Below are 23976 nucleotides of genomic sequence, written 5' to 3'. Positions count from 1 at the left end.
ATTCAGCGTATCGTCGAGGTGAACCCACAGAAAATCACCTCCTTGGCCCAGCCCTGGCTGCTAAGACTCAGGGAAGTCCTCCTGTCATCAGCTCTTTCTTCTGCCCCCTCCTCAGTCTCAGTCCTTTCACTAAAACACTAATATTTGTATTGTGCCTGGATTATCAGGTCTTCTGCAGAAACGGTTAGCCAGTTTCTCACTGGCTGGTAACAGGAAATGGGGACAGGACCCTGTCAAAGTAAATTGCCTAGGGAGGGTATTGGAACTGAGTGTGCAATTCTGAGAAGGTTGGCCTCTGTGTCCCACTATAGTCACAACTCTGGGCAAGTCCTCCGGAAGGCAAGGACCATACCTTATTTGCCCTTATGTCCCCAATGCCTAGCACACAGGGTGCCCCAAAGCAGGAACAAATTAAATAAATGTTCGGAGAGCGGGAGGACCAATGGAAGCACCAGATAAGTAAAGGACTGGGGTGGGGTGAAGTAGGAGGGGCCGGAAGAGGCCTAAGGTGGGCTCGGGGCAGATGCCACCTCCTTTCCCATGGAAACCAGGCCAGCGTGGAACACGTGTGCATGGGCCCGTGACTGTCCCTGGCAAGGGTGAAGGTGGTCAGTGGCCCCTGGACGGAGCTGACTCATCCCTTCCAGGCACTCAGCCCCCACTCCCAGCTTCACAGAAAGGACGTCTCTGCCAAGTGGCCCCAGCTCTGTAGAGGTGGGGCCTGCCCTTTGTCCCACAGAGAGCGGGATTGCAGTGTCTGCCTGCTCCCTTCTGGCCACAGCCCAAGGCTGGGCATGACCACGTGGCCTCACCCAGGACTGAGCACAGGCGGGAGGCCAGCCTTTTGCCAGCCGGCTGGCTCCAGCCTCGGCACTGGCCACTGGCAGTTGGGGAAGGGCCTGGCCGCTCACCCATTTGGCCAGCGATGAAAAGAAGCAGGAGAAGCCTCTGTCCTCCACTGCTCGGGTACCACAGGGCTACTGGGGGCTGTTGAGGGGCGTGTCGAGCCCTCAGCCTGCTGCAGAGCGTAGCACTGCATCCCTAATAGAGGTATACGCAAGTCCCAATCTCCAGCACCTCGAAGGTGCCCTCATGGGAAACAGGTTTTGTAGATACAATTAACTTAAAGATGTCAAGGGAAGATCATCCGGGATTTAGGGTGGGCCCTGAGTCCAACAATGATGTGTCTCACAGGGTGGAGGGGAGGAGAGCGGAGACTCAGGAAAGGGGGCCGATGCTGCCAGCCAAGGGATGCCTGGGGCCACCAGAAGCCGAAGAGGCAGGAGGGAGCCTCCCCTAGAGCCCTTGAAGGAGGCAGACCTGCAGCCCCTTGATCTTGGACTTCTAGCCGGCCTCAGGAACTGAGGGATCACATTTCCGTTCTCTCCAGCCACCCAGTTTGTGCTCTTGTGTTTCCGCAGCCCCAGGACAGATGTACGGTTGTCCAGGTTGTAGCCATGGTCAGGGGACACCTCCCTGTCTTCTGCTTTTTCTGGACACTGCCCCAGTCAGGAAGAGCAGCCCATGCCTCTGGCTACCTCACACAAGTCCCCAGAGCTGCCCACACTCTGGGAATTGCTCTGGGGCCCACCTGTGGGGACCACATCTCCCTGCAAAGAACAAGGCCATCTGGAGTGTGGCAGGCCCCGGGTGCAAAGCCAAGGACCCCAGTCCTGCAACAGGCCAGAGGTGGACCTGGGGTGGGGAAAATAGGAGGAGGATTTGGTGCATCGAGCAAACGCAGGAGGCAGGGTGCTGAAAAACATGGTTCCAAGTTTAATGGTTGATGGTCTGAGAGCTGTGGGGTAAGGCCAGGCAGCCCTCGCCCCGCCACGCCCAAAGCAATGCACCTTGTGGACTCTGACTAGCACAAGTCCTTCCAAAGCAGGCACTTGCAGACCCTGGACACCAGCAGTCAGGCTCCAGGGGAAAGAAGGATGGTTCACAACCAAGAAGCACCCGTGGTGGGAGGAAGGCCTGGTCAGCAAGTCAGGGCTAAAGCAGGCAGAGAGAGTGCCGGGGCTGGGGGTCAATGGGACGTGAGCAGGGAGGACTGACGGGTTCCCCAAGATCAGAGAATGCAACCCTGCAGCCAGGACGCAGGGCCAACGTCAAGGACTTCCAGAGCACCCATGGAGGCAGCTGCCCTACACCAGGTGGTCCCAGAGAGCTGCAGGGGCTCCTGCCTCAGGGGACCTCCCGCCTTCCAGGGTGTGAGTCTGAGCCCCATGGTTGGTCCAGGGGTTCTCTTCTACCCTGGTCTCAAGACTGACCTAATGGAGCTCCAGAAGCAGGTGGGGGCAGCCCTCCAGCCCCTTCCTGCTCTCCCCTGCTCTGGGGCTCAGAGGACGCCCCTCCCACGTGGCCTTAGGCTGCAGGTCAAAGAGGCCTGGGTATGGACACGTCTAGATGGACCATCAGCCTGGCCTCATAGTGGATGCTGGAGAGGATCCTGGACCCGGGAGGAGACAGGACTCTGAGGTGGTACAAGATGGTTTGATGGGGACAAACCACAGGCCTGGTACTTCCCACAGCTGACCCATCTGGGAGCAGGGACAGGAAGCAGTGTCGGCGCAGGGGCAGGGAGACCCAGCAGGGCGCAGAGTGGCCTGGGGGAGGGGAGTGGTGCCTGGATATACCTGGGCTTCACAGCCACATCTGCAGGTCTAGGGGTCCCTGAGGTCCCCAGCCACTGTAAGGAGCCCATGGCCTGCAGCAAGCAGTCAGCTTCTACCAGCCCAGAGCCAACAGAAGAGGGCGTGGCTGCCCCTCTGGGGAGCTGACGTGAGCTGCCCTGGTCCTCACCGCTGTGGCTCAGGAGGTCCCGCTGAGCCCTCGGGCAAGGCTACAGCAATGTTAGCAAGACATGGAGGTCAGTCCCGCTGTCCCCCAGGAAGGTTCATTGGTGACCTAGTGGAATGAAGCCAGGTGTGGCCTCCCGACCCCCGGCCTAGTCCCTGCTCTCCACCCTTGCTCCTCCGTTAGCTCTGTTCCCTGGGTCTCAGGGGGAGCCAGCCTGCTGGAAAGACTGCTATGGCAGAGCTGGCCTTCCCCTCCAGGGCCTGCTGCGCTCCTCTGGCGACTCAAGCATTTGCTCAGTCACTTCCCGGAACGGGAGCAGGGTGCTGTGGTCTTGGACAGTGCACCTTGGGTCACTTAAGGCTGAGTGCAGAGGGGAACTGGAGGCCCCCAGTTCCAGCAGGCGCCCCACCCTGTGATCTCATCCGCGGCAGACCTCCTCCGACAGAGGCGGCCACGTGGTGCTGGCTTCCCACCCGTCCAGGGCGCCTTGTTGAGGGCCAAACCCGGGGAGCAGAAGCCAAGGAAGCAGGGACTGGGGTGAGAGGCCATGGGGTCAGACCCGGGGCCCGCAGGGCGCGGAGCAGGGCAGGAGGGAAGGAGGCTGGAGGTCTCCCCGGGGTGGCCACTAGGGCTCCGAGGCGTGCTTGACCAGATAGCCGCTGAAGGTGATGTAGGTGTCGAACTCGTCGCTGAAGATGGCGTTCTCGCGCTCACCCTTGAAGAGGCGCACCCACACCTCGTCCTGCTCCTGCAGCTGCAGCATCAGGCTCTGGCTCTGCATGATGCTGCGGTCGCTCACCTGGGCGTACAGGATCACCACCTCCTCCGCATTCCGCATGATGTGCAGGTAGGTCTCCTTCTGGTTCCAGGTGTGCACGTTGAGGCTGAAGAAGTAGATGCCGGGCACGTAGCAGTAGAACCTGCCAGTGAACATGTTGAAGTGGCCGTAGAGGTTCACAAACTCCGTGTCGAAGACCACCGTCTGGTAGTAGTCGCTGCTGTGCAGGGGCTTCTTCCGGCCCACCGAGAAGGCCGCGTAGTGGTTCTTGCACCGGTCCCCGGGGGCACCCACGGAGCCCTTCTGCCCTTTGGGTCCCATGTGGCCCCTGGCGCCCACGGAGCCTGTTTTGCCATATTTCCCCTGTAGGCCACGATCACCTCGGTCACCCTTCTCACCTGAAAGGACAGGAAGACACGGGGTATCGAGGAAGCCACTCCACTGTGGGCCTGCACCTCAGCTTGGGGCTCCTTCCTGATTGGACCTCACACCCTGACCCGAGGGCTTCGCTCCTGCCCCACCCGGTGAGGCCCGATCCTCTGCTCTGGGGGGGGGGCTTCGATTCTCAGATCAGTTAGACCAACAGGCACCATTTCAAGGGTTGCTCTATTTTAATCCAGAAGCAATATTTTTTTCCTTCTGGAAAGCCCTGGCACGGATAAAGGAACATATGGGTTTGTCCACCAGCAACAGGCTCCGGGGCCAGGCCCAGGCTCGCTCTGAGCAAATGAACTGCAGATGTCAGGGCTCAGCTCAGAACCCAGTTGCAAGTGTTCCCAGCCGCGGTGCAAGGTCATGGGGGAGGAGGGTGGACGGAATTTCAGAAAGCAGGCTGGGGACACCAAGCCTCAAACAGAGTCTGGAAGCCTGCGGTCCGGGCAGGTGCCGGGGCCCCAGCAGCCTGAGGCTCCCTCTCCTGGTCTTGGTCCTGCCAGCTCCTCTTGGAAACAAGCCAGACCCTCAAAACTAGGATGTCTTCCTGTCCCTGCCGATGACAACCCTCCTCCGCTTCTGTCCCAGGGGCCCTTCTGCTCCCGCCCAGCCCCGACTAATGACCCCACAGTCTTCCTCCCTCTCTGCCCACGGCAGCCCCCAGGAGATGCCCTGTCTCTGCAGCCCTGACCTTTCAGGATGGTGATGTTGATCTGGGGCGCGGGGATTGCCTGGTACACAGGGGTCCCAGGATCGCAGCAGCGGAAGCACCTGGAGGCTGGGGGCTCCCCGCCCTGGCTGGGGCTATATTTTTCATGTTTCTCTTCATTCCTGTGGGAACAAAGCATCAGGGTGAAAGGCATGAACTCAGGGCTGGGCCCTGGCCTCTCTCCTGCTGTCAGGGGTCTGGGGGCCTGGACCTGCCCTGCCCCTCCCTCACTTGGATGTTCAAGTCTCGGGGTCCCAGCGGCACAGGGTGGATTCTGGGATCCCGGACTGAACTCCAGAGGGAGCCCCACCCTTGCTGGCAGAGGTCATGGGAGCAGCAGTGACACATCAGTAACTTCAGGGCTACACACAGACAGGGGTGACCAGAGAACGCCACACCTGCAGGACTCGGTCCTCCAGTGACGCAGGCCCACTCTAGGAGTCCTTGTCACATATCTATGATCGAAGAAGATAATCTGCTTGCGTTTGTAAGCAAGAGGGTTCAATTGATGCTTAGGACGACCCTGGGCAGCAGCAGCCGAGGTGCGGTTTCCCTCCTGACCTCCGTAAGGACCTGCTGGGCCGCTGGTGGGTGGTGGTGGTGGCTCCATGCTGCCACCTTGTGGCACCTCTGGCTCCGGCTCCAGCTCCGTTGGCCCAGGCTGAGCCCTCTCTGGGGGGTGCCTCTGAGCAGCCAGCTTCTGTCTAACTCTGCTCCCACCTTGAACCCCAGATAATATTAGAAGTGGGTCCACAGGCCCTCAGTTCAGAACCCACCCAGAATCCAGAAAGGCCCGAAGATTCCATCCAGAGATGGCCAAGACTGAAGCCCCTGTCTGTGTCCCTCTGCCCTGGAACTCTTTATTCCCAAATTCTGTTTCCAGCACCATCAGCCCCGCAGGTGGCCCCTGGCTGCACCATCACGCTCAGCCCCCACCCCAGTGCCCAGGGCTGGGGCTGGGGTCTCCTGCACCAGCACCACGTGGACAGTTCTCCTGGAACTGTCCCTCCAGCAGCCAGCCATCGTCCTGATACCTCCTCCAGCATGCCTTCTGGAACCCAGTTCTATGCAGACCTCCCCGCGAGCCCTACTCCCTATAGGATGAAGTTCAGGAGAGACCCTTCCCCACAGACTCAGCGACCCGGGTTCGCCCCTTTCCCATCCTCTCCCGGGGCCCCAGCGCCCCCCACCTGCCTGTCTCCCCTGCCAGTCACACGTTGGTACACACCCTGCAGGCTGCCGGGCAGCTCCTCCCTCCTGCACCTGGGAGGCTCCATGTCCTTTGAGACCGCATTCCACCTCTGCTTGGGCTTCCTGAGTCTCACCCTTCCCTTCTGCCCTCTCCCCAGTGCTGTAGACCCACTGCTGCTCCACTGCCTGCCTGTGGCACTGTTACCCTGGGCCTCTGTCTCCCCACACCCTTAGAGTCCCTGGAGGCCAGGGTTCACGGCTTCCACAGACCTGAGGGCGGCATGACGGCAGCAGGAAATAAGTATTTGTTGAATGAAAAAAATAGCAAAGGAAGAAGAAAGGAACTAGGCTCCTTGTCCCCAAATCCTGCCCAGTAAAGACAGCCTGGTACTCAGGGTAACAAAGAAGCCCAGCCCCAGCATGGCGCCATGCCCAGGCCTCTAGGACCTCGTGCTCGATGGGAGGCAGTCTAGGAGCAGTCCTGAGCATTGGTGAGTTCTTTAAAACCCTCCGCAGTGATCTGGAGTCTGTGTGTGGCTGAGGGTCACAGACATGAGAGAAAAGCGCTCACGGCCTGCAGAAAGCCAGTGCCTGACCTGCGGGTGCTCGCCCGCCGGCTGCCATCTTGCAACTGGACAAGACGTCAGGGTCACAGGACCTGCTCTTGGTCCCTCGCTCTCTGCTGGGGCCTCCTGCCTCCAAGCAGTACCTGGACTCCAGCACACATCCTCAGGGCCAAGCAAGAAGGCCACGACCCACTTAGGGGCCAGGCCGGGCCTGGCTTGCTCTTAATCTAAGGATGTGGCTCCAAAACTCCAAACCCTTCAGAGCTGGACTGCGACCTCGCCTCCAGACAGAGCCCGAGCCACTGGAGACAAACGGCCTGTCTATCTTCCAGGTCCGGCCTCCCCAGGAGCCACTCCTCTGCCTCAGCGTTCACCCTTCCTATGTCCCAGGGAGGCCGGGCTCGCTCCGCCACAGCTGGAGCTCCTGCAATGGCTTCTGCGCCACAGTCCCTCACCTCTTGTCATGGTCCAGCGGGGGCAGCAGCTCCTGGGCCTCCTCCTGCTCCTGCTGCTCCCGCTGGTCACGTGGCACGTGGCTCAGGACCAGGCCACAGGTGAAGGCCAGAAGCAGGCAGCATCCCAGCACAAGTCCCTGTCCCTGGGAGCCCATCTTCCTGCTGACCCTGGCGGGAAGACACATGGGGACAGCACGAGGTTAGGAAGGCGCTCCACAAAAGGAGAGCCCAGAAACCTGAGGCTCCCCAGCCCCACGTCACCAGGAACACTGTGCTCCTCTGGGCAGGTGCACCACACACACACACACACACACACTCATGTGCTTATACTAATGCACACTCACATGTGCTCACACCCACACACGGGCACACTCACAGGCACAAGGGCGCTCTGCCACTGGAGCCTCAGCCCAGCGGGCTGGGGTTGAAACACCACCGTGCACCGTGGTGTCCATACCAGCCCAGCCTCAGGAACCAGAGTCCTTCAGCCACTGGCCCACGAAGATGGTTGTAATTTACCACCTGTTGGGCCAGTGGACGGAATCCCAACAGGTTTGGCTGATGACCATGCAACAATAGCCACCCTGGTCCTCTTGGGTGGGCATGTGGTAGGCAGAGGGCTGCAGGCTTCCTCCTGACCAACGGGAGTGCTCAGTGGGTGTCCTCCAGCATTCAGTTCAGGGGACATGGAGTCACAGCTCATCCAAGGCCATGGTGCTTTTGGCAAAGGCTTGGGGCAAGACCCTCCCCCTCCAGTACTGAGAGAGTCCACTGGGAAGAGGTGACTGTTGGGGGTCCCAGTGAGCCCACAGGGGCAGAGCCTCTCTGCTTTGGCTGTCAGCAGCGTCACCCCTCACCCTCTCGGGGAGCTGGGGTCCACGCGCCTGGAATCAGGAGTCACCCCGCTTGGCTGTTCCTGGTGGGCGGGAAACCTCCCGCGGTGGCACCCGACTGTGGTCCATTCTAACCCTCTTCTGTTCACCGGAACATGAGGTCTGACGCCTCCCAGGACCATGAGGGCACCTAATTCAACCCTCTCCGCTGCCCAGGAAGAAGCAAGCCCAGCGGGACCGAGATCCCCGCCCAACCTTCCTTTTCTCTCTTGTGTTTAAGGGAAATTAAAATCTGAGACAATTTCTCTTTGTCGGTAATTACAGACCAGATGAAAGCTGCCTTTGACTCCTCTTGGGAAGCTGTGACCTTCTTTCCAACATCCCTTGGCTCGGCTTTGTCGCCTGGGAAGGGCAACACCCCTGCCCCAGGGCGAGGCTCCTTGGCCCCAAGAGTGGGCTCACTGAGGAGCTCTGAAGAGAGTGCTCCAACAGCTGTCCCCGCTGGCGCCCAGGCCATGTCTGTGAGGACGCCGCCGGTCACTGCAGCTGGAGCTCCGGCACAGAAAGACCCAGAGCCCGGCTCCCCTGTGTCACCGCAGAGAGGAGCGAGATGAGAGGTCACCAGCCTCCCCCGAGCCTCCTGCTGCCCCATTGCAGCAACCGGGCTGCTCTCCCGCCTCCAAGTCCCTACCAACCAGCCAGGGAGCCTCGGGCCCAGAGACCCCAGTGACCAGCAGGCTGCTTGGACCTGCCCCCGCTTGCCAAAGAAAGTGTGTATGTGAACCTCTAAACATGCACTGGAATTCTCATACCCCTCCTGCGCCTCACTGTCTCTCTGGGCTCTCCCACAGAGTGTGCACGTCTCCCCCATCGTCCCAACTGGTCAGCTGTCACTGCAGACACCTCATCCTGTGGTCTTACCTAAGGACTCCGTTCCAGCTCAGCTTCTGCTGCATGAAACCCAGGCAGGGCCTTGAGGGCTCAGCATTTTCCCTACGCCTCGAGGAGCGGCCGGTCTGAATTCCCTCACCTCCCGCCACTGTCCACCGTGGGCGCTCTTCTTCCTTGACCAGAAGCGCCCTTGTCTTCCTCTCTCCTGCTCACCAGCGCCGCGCTGAGAGTCCCTGCATGATTTAATTGATGCCTCAGGCCCTACAGGTTGGTCTGAGAAGGCTTCCTCGTTGATCATCTCGACCCCACCCAGACCTCGTGTGCACATACAGCATCCTCCAAGGAGACAGTGCTCGCTCGTTATCATCCACAGTTGTAGGTGAGCAAACAGACCTAGGGAAGTCAGCTCGAGCTGTCTGCACTGCAACTCAGACAGCCAACCTCGGTGACCCCAAGTCCTCTGCCCTGCCAGCCCCCACCTGAGCGCCTCATGTTCCTCCTGAAGCCTCCTCAGACCCCTCCTGGGAAAGCCCCCATCCTTCCTAATTTGTCCTTCACCTTGTCTTGGACTGCAGAGAGCTTTACCTGGCCTGTGAGATCCTGCCCAGCAGGCCAATGTGTCCCCCTCCTGGCCTGGGATGTCCCCTTGTCCCCTCAACCAGCCAAGCACCCTGCAGCGCCCTGGACTTCACTGGTACTCCACAAACATTGGTCAAATTGAGTTCTCTAAATCTGTTTATTTCTCTATTTCTGTGTTTCCTGTTTTTCCCTGGTCCCTCAAGTCATTACTCTTTTTTTTTTTTCCTTCTTAAGTGGTAAGCTTGCATCAGTTAAAAGGAAGTTTTCCTTTCTTTAAACTCTTTTATTTTCTGAATCCAAAATAATATGTCTGCATCTCGGAAAAGTTCTAGGGTAACAACCGGAGGTGCATGGCCCCCTTGGTTCACCCTCAGCCTGGGCACTGTGAGCTGGACAGTTCCCTGTCGCTAGGAGTCCTCTGTGCCTCCTGGGATGTTGGCAGTGCCCCAGGCTAATCACTCCAGGCTGTCAGTCCTCTTGGTGGCTGTGACAATCAGAAATTCCAGCCATTGCCCTATGTCTGTCTCCTGGGGGGCAAAATTGCCCCCAGCTGAGTACCAGTGCCAAGCCCCCAGGGAAGCACCCCTGTGACTGTTGGTACGTTTCCTTCTAGCCTCAAAAGGGTGTTTTCTACACCTGGGCCAGAAGAGATGGGGCCCAGGATATGGCTGGGTTAGGGATCATGGCATTGATGGCATGGGGCAGGTGACAGCCCTGAAGGCAGGCAGAGGCCCGGGCTGATGGCTGAGGGCAGGGAGGCTGGTGTAGGGCTGTCTTTGCTGACCTCCTCTTTAGAGTCAACGCACACCCAGATTGAAACCTTTCCCTCTTCCACAAGATCTCAACCATTTCACCGAATCCCATAGCAAAGTCAGAGTCACGACATTACCATCATCTTAGTCACTTTAGGGCACAAACATTATTGCCCAACATCAAGCCACACTTGGCTCCGGGATCACTGTTAGAGATTCCCAGCAAAGGAAGGCTCCCTGCTGGGCCCCCCGAGAGGCTACGCAGAGAAGGCAAGTCCAGGGTGGTGGCCCCATGGCGTCTGGACTGATGGGGGGGCCTCCTGAGTGGGGACCCACACAGCCCTGTCTCCAGGCTGAGCTGCGGTCAGAGCCACTGGAGACCTCAAGCTCTTCACTGTCCGGGAGCCAGTGGATCAGAGCCAGTTCCATGGTACCTCCGCTCCCGTTTGTCCACCTCATCTCCCAGCCTCCCACTCCATGCACCCTATTCACCTCCCCAACAAGCAGGAGCCCCCTTACAGGAGGAAGGAGGAGGGAGGGAGACATGGAGCCACTCACAGGACCCGGAGGAGGTCTGATGCGTTGACCCTTCCAGACCCGCGACGGACCCTTTAAGGAGGCAATACCATCCACAGGTTCAAGTTGCCCTATATTTGTTTAAAACTGGTCCCTGTTGGTCTTGGCCCCACGTCCACGTACTGATGTTGACTCCTGGCGCTCAGAGGCCGCCTGCCTGGATCTTGCCTTGATAGCTCCACCCTGCCCAGTGCCATCAAAAAAACCCTTTTGTAAACACTGTTTCTTTCTTTAATCCTCATTGGTAAGCAGCTGTTCCAAGAGGCAGAAAGCCTATAATCTCCTTGGATTGAAAGGAGCCTCGGAAGGCAAGTCCGAGCCGCCCTCCCAGTGGGCAGCAAAACCCAGGCCTGGTGGACTGGATGCCGTGACCTGCAGGGCATGGTGCGAGAGGGAGGGGGAGCACTGCAGCCATGAATCAAGACCTTCCCTGACTTCAGGAACATTACAGTCTAGAGAGGGGAGCAGACAAGCACCCAGCTACAGCCCGAGCAAAAGGGCAGACAATGAACCGAAACGGTGAGCAGGCGACAAGCCAGACCTGGGCTAAAGGGCGTGGTGGTCGTTAGCCTTGTGTAGCTATTTAAATTAAGACAAACCAAAAGTTAGGGCTGGGGACACAGCTCAGTGGTACAGCACTTACTTAGCGTGTGTGAGGCCCTGGGTTCCACCCCCAGCACACAGACACAAAATGACTCAAGGTTCCGCTCCCTAGCCACACCAGCCACATTCCGGGCTCTGGACAGCCACCTGTGGCTAGTGGCCACCATATTGGAAAGTGCAGAAGAGAACACTCTGGCCACTTGATCAGGTTCTATCAGGTAGGTCTGTTTTAGACTGAAGTGAAGTCGTGGGGGAGGGAGGAGGAGCTAGGAACAGAGCATAGGCCAGAGATTTAGGGGTCACTGGACGCCTTACTCGCCTGCACCCGGTACAGCTCCCAGGCCTCCGTGGGAGCGCCTGCAGCTCTGCTCTCCTCTCTCCATCCGCCTGCCTCAGGTGCTCTCCGGGGCGTCTGGCTGTCTCCCAGACCTTGGCCCACCCGAGGCAATCGTCTCTGGCTTTTCCAGGGCCTGGGCCCCACCCTAAAGTTTTCCGTGCACCTTCTGGGTAAAGGATTTTAACCTACACTGCATGGGTTCTAGGTCAAGAATGCGGTTAGTCAGCCTTGGTCAACGGGAACGTGGTCCCCACACCACTCCTCACCCACCTGCCCCCCTGCCTTTGCCTCCTGCACATCCTCCTAACACAGAGGCCTGCTGACACCTGTGACAGCCTCCCGGTGAGAAGCTTAGCACCCTCCAGTCCCTGCAGTGGGATTCAGACATGGGGGCCACGAAAGAGAAAGTGCCATATCGGGGTGTTCCTCCAACCCCAGTGTGTGACATCTGCTCTTGGTCCTTTCCTTCCCCCCAGAAGTCCTTTGTCACATTAACTGCCCATTTCTCAAACTCCAAAACCTGCTATAGGCAGGAGGAGGCTGAGTGACCTCCAGTTGACAAGTAGACAGAAGCCCCTTTACCACCTAATGTCCCTTGTGTGACCGGCAGCCCCGGCTGGCCTGGGAATCTCTCCCTCCTAACCACACAGGGGAGGCAGCAGGCCTCACTGGAGGAACCCTGAGGGCCCAGCTCCTCTTGGAATCGCCCTCTTTCCCTCTCCCGAGAACTGCTCCCTGTCTCGGTTGTTTGAAAGTCTGGGGGTTTATGGGGTTACCTCCAGAGCCCGAGTCCAGGAGTGAAGAGGTGGGTTCTTCCAGGGCTACTTGCTAGTTCCTAACAAAGGGTCCCTTTGGATGGAAGTGAGGCTTCGTTTGGGACTTACCAGTGAGGAGAGGAGAGACCAAGAACGTGTCCATCCTAAAACATCTCCCTCCTCTCCAGGGCAATGCATCTTGGCCACGAAAACTCACCTGGAGCAGAGAGCCCGACTCTGCCAGCCTGAGCAAGTACGACTGCCACGTGGGCTGCTGGGCACTGGGCCTGGGGGCACCTGGCCAGCCCAGCCGCAGAGCTGCTGCTGCGACCCAGTGGGAACAAAGACTGCCTTGAGCAGAGCTGCTGACCTCAGGTCCCCTCCCAGCTGAGACGCCTGGGGCAGGGCTCATCCTGCTTTGAGAACGGCGAGAGAGGAAAGGCCCCAGTGGCTCAGTTGGGAGCTTGCTCTGCAGGTGGCCTGGCTGGAGCCACCACCCCAGCACCAGCACAGTGCCACCCTTGGGGGCAGAGGCTCCCGAGGAGGGAAGAACCTGAGAACTCTGTGGCCTGAGCCCCACCGCAGTCCGCCCTTTACAGGCAGCACAAACCACGCCTGTCTGGCTGCCTTGGCTGGGGCACTGGGACACCTCACAGGCACCTCCGGGGGAGCCTGGCAGGAGACAGACGGTGGCCCAAACTGTCTCCTGCCCGGTCCAGCCTGGGCCACTCTTGCCAAGATCACCTGTGACCTGGCAATATCAAGCTCTATTCTGCAGTCCTGCTGCGGGAGCTTTAAAGCTTCTGCTGGGAACGCCCCGGGAAGGGCTGCCCCCACCTCCCGCCCCAGGCACCGCTGCCCGCTCTGGGGTTACCCTTGGTCTTCCCCACGCACAGCTGCTTTCCAGGTCCGCAGGGCCTCTCGCCCCAAACCCGCCTCTGCTGCCTTGGCCCACGTCATGCCTTCCACCCAGGACACCGAGGGGCTGCCAGGCCTGTTCTCCAACACACCAGCACATGGGCTGTTCCGATCTGTTCAGACTAAACAAAATAAAGGGGCCACTTTCTAAGCACTCACGTGGCTAGCGGCTACCACAGCGGGCAACACGGCTGAGAGAACATTTCCACGTGGCTGGACACTCCCCTGGACAGACTGGCCTGCACTGTGGCTCCAGCTGTCTGCTGGATCCCTCTCTGCCCAGCCATGAGGCGTGAACACCCAATTAACTCACCCTCCTCACGGCCGCCCGCCCTCCTTTTTCCTCCTGTGAAAGACAGCACCGTTCACAGGTGCTGGGTACCCAGGCCACAAGTGGGAGCCACTAACACGAGTACCTTCCGTGCCCCATCACATCAAACCCATCGCCAAGCTCCCCCAGGTCTCCCCTGCCCCTTGGTCCCCAACACCACCAACTGTGTCCAGCTCTCCTTGGGCCTCCCTGCTTCCTTCTGTCTCCTACACTGACTCCTTAAGAGGCTACTTTTTAAAAATGCAAATCAGTGCTGCCCTGGGCTCAAGGGCATCCAGAGACAAAGAAAGGGGTTCCACCCTCCATCCCCACTAGGCTCCTGCCTCCCCTGCCTGTCACCCAGCCTCTTACCTGTCATCTGGCCTCCGCCTGTCAACCAGCCTCCACCTGTCATCCACGCATACGATTCCTTCACTCCAGCCACATGCTGCCTCCCTCAGTCCCTAACACCAGTCACACTTCAGAATGCCCCTTGTCCTGCCACCTCTCCATCCATGCGTCTTCAGAGCTGGCTTGATGCTGCCTCCTGCAGCAAGTATTCCAGGCCCCCTTCCCCTGCTGTGGCTCGCCCCCGCCCCCAGCGTCTACTACACAGAGGTCTGTAATCACGGGGGGGCTCATCTGTCCCTCTGGACTTTTCCCAGCTCCTCCAGCATCCAGTGTCTCACATCCAGTGTGGCATGAACCCCGCCCTCACCTTTCAGTCAATCCCAAGTAGCATAGCCACCATCCAAACAGGACTGGTTACAGACTGGAGCTGCTCAAACCTGTCCAACACAGAGCGGGGAGGGAGGGAGCCAGGGGACACTATGACGCGTCTCCAGAATGCTGACCGCCGTGAGCCTGGGAGCTGTCCTTGCTAACTATTCCTCCATCTGCACCCAGAGCACCTCCTGCCTCCCAAAGATCAGCAAACCCTGCTGCCTCCTTAGCCAAGGCTACAAGCCACATGAGCGTCCAGCAAGACCACAGGAAAAGACCAAAGACAAAACACAACACCCAGGTGGCTGACTGGAGGTGAGCTCAGCAGTGGAGAGAAGTGGGGAGGTGATGGACCAGGAGACCCGGAAGTTGCCTACAGTTAGTGACCGCTGCAAACCACGAACACTTGCTGCCATGGAAAGATGTTCTGAGGGAAAGTGCAGGCTGAAAGTGTGCGTGCACACACGTACAAGTGGACACACAACCACAGCATGCGAAGGCCACCACCTGTGCTGATGGCAACTGTCCAGGCATGATGAGAACACGGCTCTCTAACATTGTCTTATTGGTGCTTTCTTTTATTTGTGCTTTGTTTTTGTTCCCCCTATAACAGTCTCATGTTTTTTCACAGTAAATACACATTATTTTCCACTTCGGAAAAATGACAAATAAGCCCCACCCTGGAGACTAAGGGAGCATTTTGCTTCTTCCAGGGAACTTGACTATGCATGGAAAAGTAGATAATGGGGGCGGGGCTGGCGAGGCCGGGCAGATCTACGGCTCAGGCAGAGCTGTGTGGAGGATGAACTGGCTGACACTGAAGTCTCAGCTGGGGACTGGAATACGAAGATGCAGCCTTCCTCGGGCAGCGGCTACTCCGGCACATGGGGCTCAGGTTTGGGGTGTGCGCTGGATTAGCTGCCGCCATAGACCTGTCAGCAGCAGCCACCTTTGGCTCTAAGGGAATGCCACCAGCTGAGCCTGCATCCCTACATTCAATAGGGACTTTATGCAGCGTGCCTCTGCTGCATGCCAGGCACCCTCTGAGGCGTCTTCCCCGCAGCGTGCTGAGATCTCCAAGTGCCAGGCTGCTGGCATCTTAACCTGCGCCTCCTCCCCCACTGGAGTCCAACTCCTTTGGGTTCGGCACCAAGCAGCCAGCCCCCTCCCACAGCTTCCATATGAGGTGCCCAATGCTGGGCCTCCTGCGGTGCCTTCTTGGGGTCTAGCTCTGGCAGGGTGGAGGGAGAGCGGCAGGTTGGTGAACTCTGAGGGAAGAGGGAAGGCCAGGACGACACAGGCGGGATGCAGATGGCCGCCTCCCACCCCCAGCGCCCTGATGAGCAGAAACGGACCTGAGTGCCCCCTGCAAAGGAGGGAGGCTGAGTACCACCTCAGGAGGGAGTGGGAGAAGAGGCCATGCTGGCCAGAGGAGGGGGCTGCACGCATGCTTGGCCTGCCCTTTCCTTGGGAGGCTGCCCAGGGTCGGATATGAGTGGGCACCACTGGAGGTGCCTTTGGGAGGAACACGCAGGATGGAACAGAAAGGAGAGTGGGGAAAGGGAGGGGTAGACATCAGGCTCAAGCCTCCCTGCCTCCCTGCAGCCCCAACCTGGCTCAGCAGCCTCCATTCCCAGGGTTGCCTCAATCCAATACGTTCAGCCAGTCAAGCAGCGCACAGGACTTACAGGCCCACCACCTTGCCTGCTAGACAGAACTTCAGGGGGCCCTGGGAGGGGGGTGAATGCCAGAAGACATTCACCCCCATGGCCACCCTGAACCCGTCCAGGAGCCCCATGGCCACCTGAACCCATCCAGATCCCTGTCCCCATATCTCACCAGAACCCAGCACACATGGTGCAAACACTCTACCAAATGAGCTGTGTCCCCAGCCTGGTCCCCAGTTTTGAGGGCCTATCCCAGAAGCTTGCAGGGCAGAGTCACGGGGCCCAGCCTAGCTTCTAGCCTACACCTGCCTAACCCCCTCTTCACCACCACCAGGAGAGTTCCCCTCTTTCCCCCGTCCCAAGGGTAGAGGGTAGCTGGTAATCAGACGTCCCAAGGGTGGCAGGGAGCAGCCCCAGAGTGTGGGCTGTCCAGCATGTGTGGCTCTAGCAGCAGCCAGGAGTATGTCTGACCTGTCCCTGGACACCAAGGACTTGGCTTCCCTATCCCTGTCTCGCCTGGCTGCCTCTCTTCTCGGCCTTGCCTGGGCTCCTGCCTCCCTGTCTGCTGTCTCATTTCAAGGAAAATTCCTACAGGAGCCAGGAAGATGGTCAGACACTGAGGCCAGGCCAGCCTGTGGACATCCAGACAACTGTCCTGGGCCAGGCGGTGACCAAGGAGGGGCTTGCTGATCTGCAGGAGACTCAGAGACAGGCAGGGATGCCCCCTACCCCCAATGGATGGTGAGGGGGCCTCAGGTGCCCCGATCTATACCTGGTTTGGAAATTGATCACAGGCAAGGAGGGGTGGGTTGAGGGGATGCCAATGTACCCATACCCCACACACACACACCCAAGCACCAAAATGGCACAGTTGCAACTTGACTAGGATCCAGAGACCAAGAGTCTTCCCAAAGGCTCAGAGGCCCACGCTGCCCCCAGCACTGCCCCCAGCACTGCCCCTCCCCCAGGGAGAGCTCTGCAGAACCCTGCTCTGGGGCTGGCGGAGGAGGAAGGGGCGGGCCTGGTTTCGCAGGTCTCCGTGTCTGTGTTAAGCTCAGCACCGGCACCTCCAGGACAAGGCCAGGGCCAGGGCTGAGGTTCAGGGCTAGAGAGGCTGGCTCGCTGGTCAGCCCCAGTGCAGAGGAAACCCATGTGGAGCTTTGGGTCCTCTGGCAGACTGCTCTCGGAGGCGGGCAGGCCATCTCCCACACCACATAAGGGGTCAGGGAGGTGGCAGAGTCCTGTCGGCAGAGCTGCCTTGTGTCACTTGACAATAGCAGAAGGCAGATTTCATGGGTAAAACGGGAGAAAACAACACAGTAGTTAGCTACCAGGATGAAGCTTCCCAGGGGCCACCGCCCAACTTGGGTATCCTCGGGCTCTGGGGCAGGGAGCCCAGGCAGCTTCCCTTTCTCTCCAGGGGGGGTGGGTTGTCAGGAAAGAGTCGGCCTTGGGCAGCCAGCAGCAGGGGACTGCAACAGAATGTCTCCCTTTCGGGCCAGTGCTGTCCCCCCCACCCTCCCTGAAGCCCTGGGGCCTCCGCCACCCCGGCCTCAGGAACTGAGACCCACAAAAGGGCCCGACCCCTGAGGACAGGACGCAGGGAGGCTGGTGTCCGGTGAGGACACCCTGTGGCACAGATTTCTATGAAATTCTTTTCATCTTTGTTTTGATGGGTGAAGTTCAATGCCAGAATATTTGGCTTATGAGTCATGCTAATTACAGCTGGGGAGGCACAGGAGAACTGCAGAAAGGAGCACGTTCAGAAACACTGAAGGCTGCCCTGATTGCCCCGGCCTGGAGGTTATACCCCAGGATGGGAGGCCGCTGCCTGCACCCTCCGACAGCCTGGGCTTCCCAGGCTCCTGCTTGGGGGCACCTTAGTGTTGGGCAATGGTGTCCTGTGGCTGAACAGGGCCCACCCAAGACCCCTGGCCACATATCTGTCCCCTGCTGCTGTACCTTCCTTGGGGTCATGGGGGACTCCAGATGGTAGGAGAAGGAAAGGAAGGAAGAAAGTGGGTCCCTGGGAAGCAGCCCTGCTGCCTGCGTCCTGTCCTGGGCTTTCTCTGTCAGCGGAGAGAAGGGGACATTTGAGAAGCTCAGATCCCGCCTCACTGTGGAGTGCTGTGCTCAGTGTCCCCAGCCTGCGTGGAGTGTACTGAACACAGTCTCAGGGCCTGAGGACATAGGTCAGGGTCTGAGGTCCTCTGTCCACTGGCTCGGGCAAGCCACAAGCCCCTCTGAGGTTTTCACAGGGGAGTCCCTTGATAGAGTTGAAGAACCAACAAATTGGCGGCTCTCTCTGGCTCTACTGGTCTAAGAGGGAGAGGGGGCAGCTGCCACTGACCTCAGCCTCTGCCCACCAGCTCCTGTCGCCGCTCCTCTCTGGTTAGCAGGGACCCTGGGCAGGCCTTGTGGAGCAGACACATCCCTTCCTGCAGCACACGCCGGCCAAGCACGTGTATCTGTGACAGTGCGTGTGGGCGCACGTGAGTGCTTTCTACACTATAAAAAGCAGAGCCCAAGCAGTCTTTAAGGACATCACGCTCCTGGGGGTCCAGGAAGTCATTTCTCAAGACATGTCTCATTTTCAAAGTTCAGGAAAGCCTGCCCCGTGGCCTCCATCCCTAGACACTAGGTGAGATGGAAGAGGTGAGATCCATGGCAGAGAGGCAGCTCCCTCCACCCTTCCAAGCCAGGATGGGACAGGACTGCCAGGCGTGCTGGGAGCACACAGAGGCCCCTGGCTCTCCAGGGCTGGAAGCAGCCAGGGTAGCTGGGGATTGGCAGAATGGAGACCACACCCGTACCTGCGGAGGTGCCCTGGAGAGTTGGGTGGTGGCTGGTGGGTGGACATGCACCAACCAGAGACTCCACAGTGGCTCAGCAATGCAGTCCCAGAGCAGGGCCACTCTCAGTGGATCCTTCCAAGGAGGATCCCCAGGGATGTGTCATTGTTTTTTCCTGCCCAAGCTGGATACCCTCCAGGAACACCAAGGCTGTCAGAGGAGGGGGCCAAAGTCCACATTTCCTGTCCTGTGCAGGGCCCAAGTGGGCCACAGAGAGCATGGGAGAGACCTGGATCACAGGGGGTCCAGGTGACATTGGGGGATCTCTGCCAGGTGCAGAGGTGGGCACAGGTACCATTCTTCTTTCTCCCACACTCTCAGAAAAGCACCAAGTGAAGAGTGAAGCAAGATAAACACCCCACAGAACATGGGAGAAGGTACTGTTGCTCCCGACAGCTTCTGTCTGCAAAAGAGCCCGCCTCCTCCCCGTCAGAGGGCGCTGGCCCCTGGGCTCTCTGCAGAACCAACCGGCCTGTGCCGGGGAGTTAGCAAGAGCAGGCACAGTGCTTCCCAGAACTTCTGCTCTCTGCCCCTTGGCCACAGCTGCCCACCCTACCCCTCCACCTCACCCATGGTCCCCCTGGCAAGGCTCTGCTCTGTCCTGCCCAGTCCTGCTACAGCAACCAGGCTGAAGCCAGGAAGACAGGAGCGGGCGGTACTGAGTCCCTCCTCACTCTGACCTGCCTGCCCCAGGCCACCTACCTCCCTCGGAACCGAGCAGGGCTGCACCAGCTGCGTCTTCCCGCCGCCTCTCTGGGGCTCTCACGGCACCGCCTCTTAAAGCATCTCCCAGCGGCAAAGCCTCCTCAGAGCCCGATCTTGGGAAGCACAGACTTGTCGAAGGAGACAGGGAAAGAAGTCCCCTGGGTAGGAGGCTCAGAACGGGAGGGGGCAGGTTGGAGCAGCAGCAGCCCTGACCCAGCACCTTTATCTTCTCCGCAGGCTCCAAGGTCTCCTTGGACAGAAGCGGAAACGTGGTTTCTCGAAAGTAAAGAAGAGAGGAAGAAAGCAGGACAAACACGTAAAGAGCAAACCCAGCCAGATGTGAGCTGCAGAGGAGCCTAGATCGCTCCCAGCGCATTTTAGCCAAACAGCAGCCGCCGAGGATTAACTGTGTGTGTGCCCTGCCGGCTCCCTCCTCCTGGCCACCCAGGGCAGCCAGCCCAGCTGGGGTGCAGGTGGCCTCTTCTGTGCACCGGGGGCCTGTCCAGATGCAGAGCTATCTGGGAATCCAGGACGAGGATGCCCTGCACAGGGCAGGGGCACCCAGCAGGGCTGAGAACCCAAGTTACTTAGTGGCAGGGGGATGGGCTCAAGCACCCGCTATATCCCGCCCCATGTCCAAACTGTGGCAGAGTTAAGACACACCACAGATGGGGGTCCGAGGACCAGGACCAGGTTTGGGAGAATCTACAAACCCTCTCTAACAGCTCTCGGGGTCCGGGCATGCACGTGCACACGTGTGCATGTTTGGAAGGTGATGGTTTATTGGTTTCTCAGCAATCCCTGCTGAGAACGCTTAGAATCCCCAGGGAGCCCCTCCCGTGGGTTCAGTGGTGGGGCCAGAGGGGACAGGGGTCTACTCCGTCTCTTCCAGGACTCTCATTCCTGGAGGTGGAAAACAGACATTTTCTTATTCTTATATGAATGCTCTTCCTGAACAAGTCCCCAGGCAGACCGCAGCACAGGCTTCTCCAGTGCTGTCCCTCTGTCCCCCAGCCCCAGCTCTGAGTCACACAGGCTTGTTCTGGAACCCTACCACAGCTTGAGAAGAGGAAGGGTCTGGCCAGAGGAGTGAAGCTGCCCTGGCAGTGATAACAGTGTGCCTTCTTCTTTTCTGCTTCTCCCCGGGTTCTCCTCTGTGTCCCTCCCCTCTGCTCCTGGCCTGGGTGCTGTACCTGCGCTCTGCTGTCACTCCAGCGACGGCATCTCTCCTCTCTGGCTACATCTGGACAGGAGATGTAGAAAGAAGGATGCTGGTTCGGGATGTTAGGAGCAAAACAGAAAGGCTGCGCTTCACTATTCCTGGCCTTGGAATTTCCTCCCTGGGCCACACTGACATCTGGAAAGGCTTCGAGAACAGAAAGGGAGGAGGAGGAGGAGGAGGAGGAGGAGGAGTGTGTGAGCAGGATGCCACCAAGCACATGCTCTTGCCCCGGGGCTGGGCCCAGGCCAACATCTGAGCAGAGCCGAGAATGGGTGGAGATGCAATAGAAGCAGGAGGGCTTGGGATGGGGGTGGCAGCTTGTGAGGATGGGGTTGCCACTCCAGAGACCCCAACCTCCAGAGCCAATCTCCTGTGAGGAGGAGAAGTGAAGGAGAAATGCTGCCTAGCCCCTGGAGCCCAGAGAGCACTGGAGGAGCTTGGTGAGATCAAGTAACCCGCCTCCATTAGAGAGATGGCCTCCACTGCCCTGGCAGACCGGGGACAGCTCATGTTCTTTGGCATACATGTCTGAGGCTTGGCAAAACCTACATCCTCCATTGCTTATCAATCCAGGAAAATGCAGAGATAAGCTCATCTTCATTCCTGTAAGCAACATGAGGAAGTTTCCCATCCAGGCACGTAGACTGACCTCCCCCATTTACTGTCCCCAAATAGCCTGTGCGGTCGTGATACTCAGGAAAACAGCAAGCAAAGCAGAGGAGGCAAGCAGGCAGCATCTTATGCAGCCCCACGAGACCGCTGCCCAGACTGAGAGCCTCCTGGGACTCTGGTGGGCTGGGAACTCCCTGCATGCAATGGGAAAGCTCCTTGTTGCCCTTCCCAGGAGCCTCCACTTAGTGAAGACCTGGGCCAACACCAAAATCCACAAAGCTGGGTGCACAGTTCAGAAAAGATGCAGAAGATGGAAGAGTTGCTCCTTCTCTTTCCTCCATGCAAGATGGCTCTGGCATTGACGAACTGAAAGAAACTTACCTGCAACATAATTCCAAGACAAGGACTTGGAGTCCCCCACCCCCACCCCACCGTGGAACTCAGAAACACAGCAGAGGGTGATGCCCGTCTGCAGCAGGCTCACCTGGACAAGGGCACTGAGTCCCAGAGCTGGGTCAGCTTACCCTGACCCAGCCAGGGATGCAGAGAATCTGGGGGATCTCCTTGCTCCTTCCCTACCAGGCAGAGATGGGCCCAGGGTTTCTGATCTGGAACCCGTTTGAGCCACTTGTGTTCAGAGTAAGCCGCAAAGGTCACGGAGCTCCTCACACCAGGGGGCTTTGGGCAGCACTCTTCCGAGACATTTGGACTATTCTGTGGTGAAATAAATGAAGGCCACTTGTAGTCTCACAATGGTTCAAGTCACATTCATCTGTTAAGCTTGTGGCACATTTAGAGGAAAAATCAACTTTTGAGAGCTTTTTGTATTGGGGGGTTTTGGAGAAGCAATTAGGAACCTGTAGTTGCTCTCACAATTAATAAAAAGGTGGGTGAGGCAGACACAAAGTGCTACAATGTTCATGGTAATTATCATTGTTATCAATATAATTTCCTTTTCCTCCTTTGGGATGAGTCCCCACATTTCCCAAGAGACTAGAAAAGGATTTACTCATTTTACTGGAGGCGGGGCGGGAGGGAGGGGTGCAGCATGATATTAAATACAGCAAAATGAGCCTGGGGCTTCCCAGGGTATTTGTGAGACAGAAGGCTCAGAGGCATGGGAAATTCCAAGAGCAGGGACCCAGGTTGAGAATATCACTGTGGCCCACAGCCTAAGCCAACAGGCAAACGGGCAGAGACAAGGCCGGCTCCCAAAGAACACAGCCAAGGCTCAGGGAGGGAAGTCAATGGAGTCACCACACCAGACAGCTGCCCTTGTCACCAGCTTCGTTTCTGCCTTAAGATTGTTAGGAGGAAAGGCAGCAAATTTGGCAAACGTGCATGCTCTTGCAGACGACCTGATTTTCTTTCATCCCTAGCCGTGAAGGCCCCAAGCAATTAGAACCAGAATGTTCTCAGTGTAGCCAACACCTTCCTGTGGGTGCTGGGACAAGAGTCAGGGCAAACAAAAACAGAACAAACCAAAACCCAATCCAGCAGCAGCGGTGCGGGGGCAGACTGCATCAGCCCTGGGACGCTGGGTCAGAAGTCAAAGCCACCCACAAACACCCAGCCCCCTCCGAGACCTCCTTGGGCCCCCAAATGAGCAGTGCACCAAGCACATGCTGGAATTCCTGGGAGCTGCATCTACACGCATGTGTGGGCCAAGGCCCTACAGCTTCCTGGATGTTCCCAAGGAGCCCCCCCTTTCTCAGACCAGGGTTGTTTGTGGGATGAGGCCGGAGACTCCCAGAGGAACATTCCCTGGAACCCTGTGGAGCAGGCAGCACACTCTGTGCCCTCCCCTACTTGGCAATTTGTCCCCCCTCTCAGGCCATGTCATCAGTACTTGCTGTGTCTTGTTTTCCCATTGCTGGAAAAAGCGACGTTGAGGGCTGTGAGACACTGGGTTCCCGATAAGCACAAGGCGTCATTAGTGGTATTGTGATTTTTCCCACTGCAGCTCTTACATCCTGCCCTTCCAGCTATTTTGGGCCAGGCTGCCCAGTTACCCCACAAAGGCAGAGACTGGTATTATAAACTTTTGAATTCCATTCCCAAGGGCTCGAGTTGGTGGTGACCCACTGCCAAGGGGTAGGGATGGGAGAGGCTCCATGGAGACTTGGAGAAGTTGCTGAGATAGAAAAGTGGAAACTTGGCAGCCGCCGAGCCTCCTGGCCACTGGCCCGCGCTCATGGCTCCTGGACAGCACTTCCCCTATTCTGGGAGTCTCCGGCAGGTGGAGATCAGGATTGACAGCTGCAAGGACAGGCCAGGTTAATCTGCTTCTTTATGGGGCTCATACCTGGAGGAAACTACAAGCTAGAGGGCCTTCCTTCCCCAGAGGGCTCCAGGAGGTGGGTGGTGAGAAACTACCCTTGCAGTCTTGCTTTTGTCATTTACATGCCTCTCAACTTTAATCAAGCCACTTCATTTTCCTCAACCTCAGTTTCTCTGTCTCTAACCCTTTACTCCCCTATTTTGGTAATGAATGCTGTCAGTTAGACTAGGCTTAGACAGAACAATGACGCAACAGTCCACTCCATGAGATGAAATGAGAGGGCCCCCTGGCGGCCAGCACAGCCCTAAGCACTAGATTGTGGAAGGGCTGCCTGAAAGAATGAATGCCCATGAAGAAATGTGCCACGGAAACCAAAGGAGAGAAGGGCCCAAGGTTTGGAGGCTCAGAACACGAAGCCACAGATAAG

The 23976-nt window shown here is 58.3% G+C and overlaps 1 protein-coding gene across 8 annotated transcripts; it reads right to left on the bottom strand.

Moving 5' to 3' along the window:
* Positions 1 to 1753: 1753 nt before the first annotated feature.
* On the bottom strand, positions 1754 to 20814 carry C1qtnf1 (C1q and TNF related 1). 8 transcript variants are annotated; one of them, XM_046446668.2, is made up of 6 exons: positions 20628 to 20765; positions 19432 to 19684; positions 8688 to 8890; positions 6934 to 7101; positions 4704 to 4843; positions 1754 to 3978 (listed from the first exon to the last, which is right to left on the bottom strand). In XM_046446668.2, the coding sequence occupies exons 3-6, from the start codon at positions 8720 to 8722 to the stop codon at positions 3428 to 3430; spliced, it is 894 nt and encodes a 297-aa protein (XP_046302624.1). In that variant the 5' UTR covers positions 8723 to 8890; positions 19432 to 19684; positions 20628 to 20765; the 3' UTR covers positions 1754 to 3427. The 8 variants fall into 8 exon arrangements, with proteins under 8 accessions (XP_046302624.1, XP_046302623.1, XP_058435959.1 ...); XM_046446667.2 differs by having other exon boundaries at positions 19432 to 19710; positions 20628 to 20764; XM_058579976.1 differs by having other exon boundaries at positions 19432 to 19681; positions 20628 to 20761.
* Between the last annotated feature and the right edge of the window lie 3162 nt (positions 20815 to 23976).

This window comes from Marmota monax, unplaced genomic scaffold (genome assembly GCF_021218885.2).
Source record: "Marmota monax isolate L192 unplaced genomic scaffold, Marmota_monax_Labrador192_F-V1.1 WCK01_AAM20220418_F8-fsc00353, whole genome shotgun sequence".
Classification (NCBI taxonomy): domain Eukaryota; kingdom Metazoa; phylum Chordata; class Mammalia; order Rodentia; family Sciuridae; genus Marmota; species Marmota monax.
The sequence above is the reverse complement of the archived record's forward strand: the minus strand, read 5'-3'. Positions and strand labels throughout refer to the sequence as shown.